This window comes from Bombina bombina, chromosome 4 (assembly GCF_027579735.1).
Source record: "Bombina bombina isolate aBomBom1 chromosome 4, aBomBom1.pri, whole genome shotgun sequence".
NCBI lineage: Eukaryota > Metazoa > Chordata > Amphibia > Anura > Bombinatoridae > Bombina > Bombina bombina.
The window spans coordinates 151,164,712-151,178,144 of NC_069502.1; the positions used below are offsets into that span (position 1 = coordinate 151,164,712).

Consider the following 13,433-nt stretch of genomic DNA (forward strand, 5'->3'; position numbering starts at 1 on the left):
ATTTAAAAAATTGTTTCCTATGGTCGACCCCAGAAAGGACTTATGGCAGTCAGTCCCCAAGGTCGAGGGAGCGGTTTCTACTTTAAACAAACGCACCACTATTCCCATAGAGGATAGTTGTGCTTTCAAAGATCCTATGGATAAAAAATTAGAAGGTTTGCTTAAAAAGATGTTTGTTCAGCAGGGTTACCTTCTACAACCCATTTCATGCATTGTCCCTGTCACTACAGCCGCATATTTCTGGTTTGATGAACTGATTAAGGTGCTCGATAGTGACTCTCCTCCTTATGAGGAGATTATGGACAGAGTCAATGCTCTCAAATTGGCTAATTCTTTCACTCTAGACGCCTCTTTGCAATTGGCTAAGTTAGCGGCTAAGAATTCTGGGTTTGCTATTGTGGCGCGCAGAGCGCTTTGGTTGAAATCTTGGTCGGCTGATGCGTCTTCCAAGAACAAGCTACTAAACATTCCTTTCAAGGGGAAAACGCTGTTTGGTCCTGACTTGAAAGAGATTATCTCTGATATCACTGGGGGTAAGGGCCATGCCCTTCCTCAGGATCGGCCTTTCAAGGCAAAAAATAGACCTAATTTTCGTCCCTTTCGTAAAAACGGACCAGCCCAAGGTGCTACGTCCTCTAAGCAAGAGGGTAATACTTCTCAGGCCAAGCCAGCTTGGAGACCAATGCAAGGCTGGAACAAGGGAAAGCAGGCCAAGAAACCTGCCACTGCTACCAAGACAGCATGAAATATTGGCCCCCGATCCGGGACCGGATCTGGTGGGGGGCAGACTCTCTCTCTTCGCTCAGGCTTGGGCAAGAGATGTTCTGGATCCTTGGGCGCTAGAAATAGTCTCCCAGGGTTATCTTCTGGAATTCAAGGGACTTCCCCCAAGGGGGAGGTTCCACAGGTCTCAGTTGTCTTCAGACCACATAAAAAGACAGGCGTTCTTACATTGGGTAGAAGACCTGTTAAAAATGGGAGTGATTCATCCTGTTCCATTGAGAGAACAAGGGATGGGGTTCTACTCCAATCTGTTCATAGTTCCCAAAAAAGAGGGAACGTTCAGACCAATCCTAGATCTCAAGATCTTAAACAAATTTCTCAAGGTCCCATCGTTCAAGATGGAAACCATTCGAACTATCCTTCCTTCCATCCAGGAAGGTCAATTCATGACCACGGTGGATTTAAAGGATGCGTATCTACATATTCCTATCCACAAGGAACATCATCGGTTCCTAAGGTTTGCATTCCTGGACAAACATTACCAGTTCGTGGCGCTTCCTTTCGGATTAGCCACTGCTCCAAGGATTTTCACAAAGGTACTAGGGTCCCTTCTAGCGGTGCTAAGACCAAGGGGCATTGCAGTAGTACCTTACCTGGACGACATTCTGATTCAAGCGTCGTCCCTCCCTCGAGCAAAGGCTCACACGGACATCGTCCTGGCCTTTCTCAGATCTCACGGCTGGAAAGTGAACGTGGAAAAGAGTTCTCTATCCCCGTCAACAAGGGTTCCCTTCTTGGGAACAATTATAGACTCCTCAGAAATGAGGATTTTTCTAACAGAGGCCAGAAAGACAAAACTTCTGGACTCTTGTCGAATTCTTCATTCCGTTCCTCTTCCTTCCGTAGCTCAGTGCATGGAAGTGATCGGGTTGATGGTAGCGGCAATGGACATAGTTCCTTTTGCGCGCATTCATCTAAGACCATTACAACTGTGCATGCTCAGTCAGTGGAATGGGGACTATACAGACTTGTCTCCAAAGATACAAGTAAATCAGAGGACCAGAGACTCACTCCGTTGGTGGCTGTCCCTGGACAACCTGTCACGAGGGATGACATTCCACAGACCAGAGCGGGTCATTGTCACGACCGACGCCAGTCTGATGGGCTGGGGCGCGGTCTGGGGATCCCTGAAAGCTCAGGGTCTTTGGTCTCGGGAAGAATCTCTTCTACCGATAAATATTCTGGAACTGAGAGCGATATTCAATGCTCTCAAGGCTTGGCCTCAGCTAGCGAGGACCAAGTTCATAAGGTTTCAATCAGACAACATGACGACTGTTGCGTACATCAACCATCAGGGGGGAACAAGGAGTTCCCTAGCGATGGAAGAAGTGACCAAGATTATTCTATGGGCGGAGTCTCACTCCTGCCACCTGTCTGCTATCCACATCCCGGGAGTGGAAAATTGGGAAGCGGATTTTCTGAGTCGTCAGACATTGCATCCGGGGGAGTGGGAACTCCATCCGGAAATCTTTGCCCAAGTCACTCAACTATGGGGCATTCCAGACATGGATCTGATGGCCTCTCGTCAGAACTTCAAAGTTCCTTGCTACGGGTCCAGATCCAGGGATCCCAAGGCGGCTCTAGTGGATGCACTAGTAGCACCTTGGACCTTCAAACTAGCTTATGTGTTCCCGCCGTTTCCTCTCATCCCCAGGCTGGTAGCCAGGATCAATCAGGAGAGGGCGTCGGTGATCTTGATAGCTCCTGCGTGGCCACGCAGGACTTGGTATGCAGATCTGGTGAATATGTCATCGGCTCCACCTTGGAAGCTACCTTTGAGACGAGACCTTCTTGTTCAGGGTCCGTTCGAACATCCGAATCTGGTTTCACTCCAGCTGACTGCTTGGAGATTGAACGCTTGATTTTATCGAAGCGAGGTTTCTCAGATTCTGTTATCGATACTCTTGTTCAGGCTAGAAAGCCTGTAACTAGAAAGATTTACCACAAAATTTGGAAAAAATATATCTGTTGGTGTGAATCTAAAGGATTCCCTTGGGACAAGGTTAAGATTCCTAGGATTCTATCCTTCCTTCAAGAAGGATTGGAAAAAGGATTATCTGCAAGTTCCCTGAAGGGACAGATTTCTGCCTTGTCGGTGTTACTTCACAAAAAACTGGCAGCTGTACCAGATGTTCAAGCCTTTGTTCAGGCTCTGGTTAGAATCAAGCCTGTTTACAAACCTTTGACTCCTCCTTGGAGTCTCAATTTAGTTCTTTCAGTTCTTCAGGGGGTTCCGTTTGAACCCTTACATTCCGTTGATATTAAGTTATTATCTTGGAAAGTTTTGTTTTTAGTTGCAATTTCTTCTGCTAGAAGAGTTTCAGAATTATCTGCTCTGCAGTGTTCTCCTCCTTATCTGGTGTTCCATGCAGATAAGGTGGTTTTACGTACTAAACCTGGGTTTCTTCCAAAGGTTGTTTCTAACAAAAACATTAACCAGGAGATTATCGTACCTTCTCTGTGTCCGAAACCAGTTTCAAAGAAGGAACGCTTGTTGCACAATTTGGATGTTGTTCGCGCTCTAAAATTCTATTTAGATGCTACAAAGGATTTTAGACAAACATCTTCCTTGTTTGTTGTTTATTCAGGTAAAAGGAGAGGTCAAAAAGCAACTTCTACCTCTCTCTCTTTTTGGATTAAAAGCATCATCAGATTGGCTTACGAGACTGCCGGACGGCAGCCTCCCGAAAGAATCACAGCTCATTCCACTAGGGCTGTGGCTTCCACATGGGCCTTCAAGAACGAGGCTTCTGTTGATCAGATATGTAGGGCAGCGACTTGGTCTTCACTGCACACTTTTACCAAATTTTACAAGTTTGATACTTTTGCTTCTTCTGAGGCTATTTTTGGGAGAAAGGTTTTGCAAGCCGTGGTGCCTTCCATTTAGGTGACCTGATTTGCTCCCTCCCTTCATCCGTGTCCTAAAGCTTTGGTATTGGTTCCCACAAGTAAGGATGACGCCGTGGACCGGACACACCTATGTTGGAGAAAACAGAATTTATGTTTACCTGATAAATTTCTTTCTCCAACGGTGTGTCCGGTCCACGGCCCGCCCTGGTTTTTTAATCAGGTCTGATAATTTATTTTCTTTAACTACAGTCACCACGGTACCATATGGTTTCTCCTATGCTATTATTCCTCCTTAACGTCGGTCGAATGACTGGGGTAGGCGGAGCCTAGGAGGGATCATGTGACCAGCTTTGCTGGGCTCTTTGCCATTTCCTGTTGGGGAAGAGAATATCCCACAAGTAAGGATGACGCCGTGGACCGGACACACCGTTGGAGAAAGAAATTTATCAGGTAAACATAAATTCTGTTTTTCCATTTTTCCTCATATTTTATAAAATTTTTTTATAGTAAATAAGATATGATGAAAATAATGGTATTTTTAGAAAGTTCATTTAATGGCGAGAAAAACGGTATATAATATGTGTGGGTACAGTAAATGAGTAAGAGGAAAATTTCAGCTAAACACAAACACCGCAGAAATGTAAAAATAGCCTTGGTCCCAAACGGACAGAAAATGGAAAAGTGCTCTGGTCACTAAGGGGTTAAAGACCCTTGGTATACTGTACCCAAAGTTGAAGGGGCCATGTCCACTCTGGCTAAGAGAACCACTATTCCTATTGAGGATAGCTGCTCTTTTAAGGATCCGATGGACAAGAAGCTGGAGGCTTATTTGAAAAAAGATTTATGTTCATCAAGGTCTCCAATGGCAACCTGCGGTATGTATTGCCACCGTGACTAGTGCAGCATCTTATTGGTTCAACGCCTTGTCTGATTCTCTTCAAGTAAAGACTTCCTTGGATGATCGCTTCTGGCGATTGCTTACAAGGGCTAAACCTTGTTTGGACCCGGTTTGGCAGAAATTATCTCTGATATTACGGGTGGAAAAGGGTCTTTTCTACCTCAAGATAACAATAGGCCTAAAGGATGTCAGAGTAATTTTCGTTCCTTTCGTAACTTCAGAGGAAAGCCTTCCCCTTTTTCTTCCAAGCAGTAACAATCTTATTGGAAACCAAATCAGTCTTGGAAAGGGGAAACAATCAAAGAAACCCACAGCTGATTCCAAATCAGCATTAAGGGTTTACCCTGATTCGGATCAGATGGGGGGGGGGCAGACTTTCTCAATTCTCTCAATCCTGGATACGAGATGTCCCAGATCCCTGGACTGTGGACATAGTATCCCAGGCTTACAAATTTGAATTCAAGACTTTTCCTCCCAGAGGCAGATTCCTTTTCTCAAGATTATCTGCTGACCAGATAAAGAGAGGCATTCTTGAAATGTATACAACATCTTTCCTCCCTGGGAGTGATAGTTCCAGTGCAGGAACAGGGTCTCGGGTTCTACTCCAACCTATTTGTGGTTCCCAAAAAAAGAGGCAACCTTCAGTCCGATTCTAGACTTGAAGTGTCTAAATAAAGTTTCTCAAAGTTACATACTTCAAGATGGAGACTATACGCTCCATTCTTCCTTTAGTAAAAGAGGGTCAGTTCATGACAACCATAGATATCTTCATGTTCCTATTCACAGGGACCATCACAGATTTCTGAGACTTGCCATTCTGGACAAACATTTCCAGTTCATGGCCCTTCCATTTGGTCTAGCCACGGCTCCCAACCTTTTTTTAAAGGTTCTGGGGGCTCTTTTGGCAGTGATCAGTTTTCATGGAATTACTGTGGCACCACACCTGGACGACATATTGGTTCAGGCGCCATTCTTTCAACTAGCAAAATATCACACAGAGATATTTTTGTCTTTTCTTCGTTCCCACGGATGGAATGTGAATCTGGAAAAAAATCTCCCTTTCCCCTGCTACAAGAGTAGTGTTCTTAGTGACCATAATAGATTCTCTATTGATGAAGATTTTTCTTACAGAGGTCAGGAAAAACAAAATAATTTCCTCTTGCCTCTCTCTTCAGGCTTCTGCTCATCCTTCAGTGGCTCAATGTATGGAGGTAATCTGTCTGATGGTGGCTTCCATGGACATCATTCCTTTTTGCTTGATTCCATTTGAGAGCTCTCCAGTTGTGCATGCTCAGACAATGGATTAAAAACCATGCGGATCTATCTCAGAGAATAGAGTTAGATCAGTTGTCAAGGGATTCTCTCCCATGGTGGATTTCTCAGGAACATCTGTCTCAGGGCACATGCTTTCGAAGACCTTCCTGGGTGATCGTGACCACGGACGCCAGCCGGCTGGGGAGCAGTCTGGAAATCGTTAAAAGCACAGGGCCTTCGGACTCGGGAGGAGTCTGCTCTTCCCATTAACATCTTGGAGTTAAGGGCGATTTACAATGCTCTATATTGGCTTGGCCTCAGTTGTCCTCATCCCACTTTATCTGGTTCCAGTCAGCCAACATAATCTCTGTGGCGTACATCAATCACCAGAGTTCCTTAGCCATGAAGGAGGTTACTAGGATTCTTCAGTGGGCAGAGACCCACAATTGCTATCTGCCATCCACATTCCAGGAGTAGACAACTGGGAAGCGGATTTTCTGAGCAGACAGACTTTTTATCCTGGGGAGTGGAAACTCCATCCGGAGGTGTTTTCCAGCTTAGTCCTCAAATGGGGGGTGCCTGAGTTAGATCTAATGCCGTCCCGTCAGAACGCCAAGCTTCCAAGGTACGGTTCAAGGTCAAGAGATACGCAGTAATTGCTCGTATCAAACAGGAGAAGGCCTCGCAGGATCTGGTTTGCAGACCTAATGGAGATGTCATCTTTCCCACCTTGGAGACTACCTCTGAGGAAGGACCTCCTGATTCAGGGTCCCTTCCTTCATCCAAATCTTGTTTCTCTGAAGCTGACTGCTTGGAGATTGAACACTTATTTCTGTCTAAGCGTGGTTTTCGTGGAGTCTGTCATTGAGACCATGATTCAGACTTGCAAGCCTGTTACTAGAAAGATTTACCATAAGATATGGTGTAAATATCTTTATTGGTGTGAATCCAGGGGCTACTTTTGGAGTGGAATTAAAATTCCTAGAATTTTATCTTTTCTTCAGGATGGCCTGGAGAAGGGATTGTCAATCAGTACCCTGAAGCATCAGATTTCTGCTTGATCAGTTTTACTACATAAACGTTTGGCGGATGTGCCAGATGTGCAATCCTTTTTGTCAGGCCTTGGTCAAAATCAGGCTTGTCTTTAAGTCTGTTGCTCCTCCTTGGAGCCTTAACCTTGTTCTTAAAGTTTTACAGCTGGCTCTGTTTGAGCCGTTGCATTCCATAGACATTAAGTTGTTATCTTGGAAGGTTTTGTTTCTTGTTATCTCTTCTGCTCGAAAAGTCTCGGAACTCTCAGCTCTGCAGTGTGATTCACCCTTATCTTATTTTTCATACCGATCAGGCGGTTCTTCGTACTTAGTTAGGTTTCCTTCTTAAGGTTGTTTCTAACAAAAATATCAATCAGGAAATTGTTGTTCCCCCTCTGTGTCCTAATCCTTCTTCTTCCAAAGAATGTTTGTTACACAATTTGGATGTTGTATGTACTCTTAAATTCTACTTACAGGCGACTAAGGATTTTCAAAGTCAAAAGCAATGATCCAGCACTCAACGACCCTCTTGCCAGCCACTCCAGAGACCCACTCCAATCTCTGAACCATAAGTAAAGAAAATCCACAGGGAATAGCAGCAACAGTAAGTGTTTATTAGGCACAACACAACACAATCAGCAACGTTTCGGTATTGCTACCTTATTCATGCTAAACATCAAGCTTAACTGATTCTATTTATACCTTATCACCACTAGGTGGTGCTGCAGATACAGCTTCCTATTAACCCTTTACATATAATTACCTCAAGTACACATTACATAGTACTTATCTACTTCTTAAATAAAATTAAAACCAATATTCCTTAATAGAATATCCATTAATAGAATCATAACAAAATTAAATCTCAGTAACAGACTTATATAGAATTAATCTCCTATAAAAATACAGACATGTCTAGATCTTTATTTAACCCATTAGGTTCCATAGTGCCCAATTTCCAGATCCAAAAGCACTCCCGCTGTTTAAGGAGCAATTCTCTATTCCCTAACCTTCGTGGCATAGCTATTCTCTCAATAATTTGAAACCGCAATTGCCCTATTGAATGGCCCTTTTCAACAAAATGCTGGGCTACCGGGGCTTTTAAATTCTTTGTTCTAATACAACTTTTATGCTCTATTATCCTATCTTTGATAATTCTAGTCGTCTCACCGACATAGCCCCACCCACATGGGCATTTAATTAAGTAAATTACATATGTTGTTAAACAAGTATGATATCCATTAATTTTTAACTTTTTCCCTGTGGTTGGGTGAAAAAAGGATTTTCGCCAGTCCTCTGCCCTCTATGTCTCTCTCTCTGGGAAACGTAAAGGTCAGAAAGCTACTGCTACTACTCTTTTTGGTTATAAAGTATAATTTGGTTGGCTTTTGAGACTGCTGGACAGCAGCCCTCCTGAGAGAACTACAGCTCATTCCACAAGAGCCGTTTCCTCTTCTTGGGCTTTCAAAAATGAAGCTTCTGTGGAACAAATTTGCAAGGCTGCAACTTGGTCTTCTCTACATACTTTTTCCAAATTTGATACTTTTGCCTCGGCTGAGGCTTCTTTTGGGAGACAGGTTCTTCAAGCGATGGTGCCTTCTGTTTAGGATTGTCTGTCTTGTCCCTTTTTATCCGTGTCCTCTAGCTTGGGTATTGATTCCCAACAGTAATTGCTCAAGCCGTGGACCCACCATATCTTAGGAAAGAAAAAGAAAATTTATGCTTACCTGATAAATTTATTTCCGGATATGGCGAGTCCACGGCCCCACCCTTTATTTTAAGACCGTTCTTTTGACTATAACCTCAGGCGCCTCTACACCTTGTGTTACTCCTTTTTCTTCATTTTTCTTCGGTGGAATGACTGGTGGTTGTGGGTAAGGGAGTGATACTTAACAGTTTAACTGTGGTCCTCTTTGCCGCCTCTTTCTGTCCAGGAGTGATATTCCCAACAGTCGTGGACTCGCCATATCCGGAAATAAATTTATCAGGTAAGCATACATTTTTGTTTTTTTGTGTGCGTTTACTGTCCTTTTTAACCATTTCACTGTGTAGAAAAGATTCACATTGATACCATAATCATAGGTGCTTTCAAACTTGTGTAGAATAAGTACAAGTGGCTTTTAAGTGCGTTTACAAAGTCCCATGGCCATTTATGCCTGTGTTTTTTTAGAAGGTGGGCAGCACAGCCAATCAGAAGCCAATACATTCTGCCCCATAGGCTTTAATGTAGAGGTGCTAAGCAAACAAGAATTCTCATGTACAACAAGCCTGCTGAAAAACTGCACCTTACACTGGTTCCTTTTAACAAGGTTGACTGAGCCTTCTCCTCCTACCTAATCGTGCAGCGCACTCTCCCTCTACTGCTGCAGTGCAAATGGCTGTAGTTCACAAGCACAGGGCTGGTGGAAGACTAAGGAACAAGTGCAAGTGATAGACAATTACACAGCAACACATGACAAGAGCCAGGCCCTTCAAGCACTAGTTACAAGTTTTTTACGGAACATTTTCTGTTCTTTTTAGGTTCTCTGGGGACAGTGGGTGACAGGTTTCTTTAAAGAAAAGTAGAATCTTATTTAAAAAGTCAACGTCTGGTCACCCCAAACTCTAATGCAGATCTGTGGAAGAAACTTATTGTTGTCGATTGATTGTGTTGTCTACTTTCTTAAGTTTAAACAAAATCAAAATGCTATTTCTTGTAGCTGTAAATAAAATGACATTTTACACCGGTATGTGTGTAAGCAGGATGTGTTTTCATGTCATGCAATGAGGTATAGATGTGTAGTAATTTGGGGGCCTAGTTCCCCAGATCATTTGATGTCTCAGAGCACTTTCCCTTTAACAGTATTAGTGTCCCATCAACATTATTACAATCTACCAGGAAACGCTTTTTAAACTGCATTATCTCAAATCTTCTTAACCTCTTCAATTTTTCATTGATTGCAAAGCCAAATGCATTAATCCTATCCACAGCACTCCAGCTTCTCTGGAGAGAATGAAATATATTATATTTAGATGTAAATCATTGAGAAAACAGACAATATAATGTGTTTTTGTTTTTTTTCTGGGGATTTTGAGTTTAATGTTCTTTTTAAAGGGACAGTCTACTCCAGAATTTGTATTGTTTAAAAAGATAGATAATCCCTTTATTGTTTATTTTCCAGTTTTTGTATAACCAACATGATTATATTAATATACTTAACTATGTGATCACCTTGTGTCTAAGCTTCTGCAGACTGCCCCCTTATTTCAGTTCTTTTGACAGATTTGCATTTTAGCCAATCAGTGCTGATTTATAAATGACTCCACAGGAGTGAGCACAGTTATCTATATGGCACATGGGAACTAGCTCTGTCTAGCTGGGAAAAACAGTCAAAATGCACTGATGTAAGTGGCGACCTTCAAGGGCTTAGAAATTAGCATATCAGCCTACCTATATTTAGCCAAAGCTAGGTAGGCTTATATGCTAGAACAAAGCAAATTTTCTGATAAAAGTAGATTGGAAAGTGTGTTTAAAATTGCATGCCATATCTAAATCATGAAAATTTAATTTTTACTAGACTGTCCCTTTAAGTGAATAGGTACATAAGTGTATACTATAAGGTAAGAATCTAAATATTAAGTGAAGCAAAGCCTGTTATTTTAAGCCTTCCTTAAATTGTTGATTTTGTGTATTATTTAAATATATAGTTCATATTTATAGATTACAAAATGTTAAGATTCAATAGGGGCTAATTCTATCTTCCTGATTGCAGTGAATACAGAAGTCGGTTTACCAGTGATGAGACACTCATGTTTTGTATGAGAGTAATGGTTGGTGTGATAATCCTTTATGACCACGTTCATCCAGTTGGTGCTTTCTGCAAGACGTCAAAGATTGATGTAAGCATTAAAGATCAACTACATTTTCAGTGTCATGTTAAAATTATATTTTTTAGTTATGAAAATTTAAACTGTAAGGTAATATTAGCCTCTTTTCTTTCCCTTATGTGCATCACCTCTGTCTGCAACCATTTCCCCCCTACTGCTATATTTTTCACTGCATATATTTCTGATCTATTTTATCTTTCCAATTTTCTGTTCATCTTTCTTTCCTTCCATATAGTTCTCTTCTTTTGACTTTCTTTTCCTCTTTTATTTAAAGGGATAATAAACTCAATTTATTTCCTAAGACATGGAGAGTCCACAACGTCATTCCAATTACTAGTGGCATATTCACTCTTGGCCAGCAGGAGGAGTCAAAGTGCACCCCAGCAGAGCTGTTAAGTGTAACTTCCCTTACCCATAACCCCCAGTCATTCTCTTTGCCTCTGTCAATGGAGGATGTGAAGCTCGTGTCTGAAGATTTTTATTCCTTTTTTGGGTACTTTTCCCTGCAATTAAGGATTTGGGTCCACATCAGTCTCTTGAGTAAGAGTAGTGGTAGCTTTTAAGCAGTTGGAAAACAAAGCAAGGACCACCTCACCACTTTCTAACATATTGCTGCCCTTGGTATAGAAAGCCAGAGTTGGTTACTCAGTTCTTTCTTTTTCTACAGGTCCTTCATAGGAGTATGTGTCCTTTCACACCTTGTGAGCTGTCTTCCTTCCTGACAGCAGAATATGCAGGTAAGTGCTTTTTGTCTTCTAGGTACTGGAGACTTACACTTTTCAGGTTTTGTTTTAAAAAAATAAAAATGTGAAAAATAAGACTGCATTTTTTTATTGGGACATTTTAATACTTGGTTAAAGGTTTATTTGGGCAAAGTGCAGGCACGTTTGTATGTGAGGTAAGACTTCCCTTATGTGTGATGGGACTGTTTCCTTATGCTGAACGGTATCTTTTTCTTTCTAATTGGAAAGAGTCCACAGCTGCATTCATTACTTTTGGGAAATAAGAACCCGACCACCAGGAGGAGGCAAAGACACCCCAGCCAAAGGCTGAAATACTCCTCCCACTCCCCTCATTTTTTACCTTTTAGTGACTAAACAGGATTAACATCTGTATTTCTCAGTACTGCTTAAGTCACACTATACTGAGGCAGGTGCCCACTTTATCTTGGCACTTAACGTACTGCTACCAGTTTGAATATATACATTTACACACTATACCCATTTATATGTAGTATAGGAACTAACCATTATTTCAGACTGAGTATGTACTCAATTTGAATTTATCTAACATTTGTTGTCCAAAACATTAATTAGTTTAACTCCTATATTATTAGGACCCCAGTTTTGCTAATATATTAGCATTTACCTTCACACACACGCTGATCATCCTCCATTTCGTAGTTTTAATTGTATGTATCTTGTATGTTTTGGTTGTTTTCAACAATATTAATAAAAGTTATATTTTATTTTTTATTCTATCTCATCCCCTTATTAACTTACGTTAAGGTGATGTCTTTATTAGTGCTTTATTATTATTAGGACTTTGGAGTGCTTTTCAGTGCATACTTTCTGTTGGATAGTTCATCTACCCGACTTCTGTTTCTACAAAGTATTCTTTTTATACACAGCACCACCCTAGGAACTCACAGACATTCTTCTGGAGTATCCGGTTACTAGGCAATTGCCCGCCTTAATATTTAGTAGTGCCATTGGTCTTTCTTTTTCTTGTTTCCAAACCCCAGCCAAAGGCTTAAATACTACTCCCACTTCCCTCATCCCACAGTCATTCTTTGCCTTTCGTCCCAGGAGGTTGGCAGAGAAGTGTCAGAATTTGTTTAGTCTCTTATGGAGGATACTACTCTTCACAATGGGACAGGAGTTTTAAGTAGCCCTATAAGCTTCTCAGTGAGTGCCTGGGTGAAAGTTAGAGTCCGGAGATGCAGGGAGAGTTCTCTTTCTCTTGTTAAGTGTATCCAGTCCACGGATCATCCATTACTTGTGGGATATTCTCCTTCCCAACAGGAAGTTGCAAGAGGATCACCCACAGCAGAGCTGCTATATAGCTCCTCCCCTCACTGCCATATCCAGTCATTCTCTTGCAACTCTCAACAAAGATGGACGTAGTAAGAGGAGAGTGGTGTATTATAGTTAGTTTTTTAACTTCAATCAAAAGTTTGTTATTTTTAAATGGTACCGGAGTGTACTGTTTCATCTCAGGCAGCATTAGAAGAAGAATCTGCCTGTGATTTCTATGATCTTAGCAGAAGTAACTAAGATCCACTTCCGTTCTCATTCTGAGGAGTGAGGTAACTTCAGAGGGGGAATGGCGTGCAGGTTTTCCTGCAATAAGGTATGTGCAGTTAACATATTTCTAGGGATGGAATTTGCTAGAAAAATGCTGCTGATACCGGATTAATGTAAGTTAAGTCTTAAATGCAGTGATAGCGACTGGTATCAGGCTTATTAACAGAGATACATACTCTTATAAAAGTGTAATATAAAACGTTTGCTGGCATGTTAATCGTTTTTATATATGTTTTATGACAAAACTTATTGGGGCCTAGTTTTTTTCCACATGGCTGGCTTGATTTTTGCCTAGAAACAGTATCCTGAGGCTTTCCACTGTTGTAATATGAGTGGGAGGGGCCTATTTTAGCGTTTTTTTGCACAGCTAAAATTACAGACAGAGACACTCGGCTTCCTTCTGCATGATACAGGACATCTCTGAAGGGCTAAAAAGGCTTCAAA

At 41.7% G+C, this 13,433-nt stretch overlaps 1 protein-coding gene across 2 annotated transcripts in view; it reads left to right on the plus strand.

Annotated features, from left to right (window-relative positions):
• CYRIA (CYFIP related Rac1 interactor A) overlaps window positions 1–13,433 on the plus strand; it is a 369,452-nt gene that overhangs the window by 317,039 nt on the left and 38,980 nt on the right. For both annotated transcript variants that reach the window (XM_053709661.1, XM_053709660.1), the window contains exon 10: window positions 10,569–10,695. In XM_053709661.1, coding sequence (XP_053565636.1) covers window positions 10,569–10,695 — 127 coding nt within the window. The remainder of the gene's footprint in view (window positions 1–10,568; window positions 10,696–13,433) is intronic.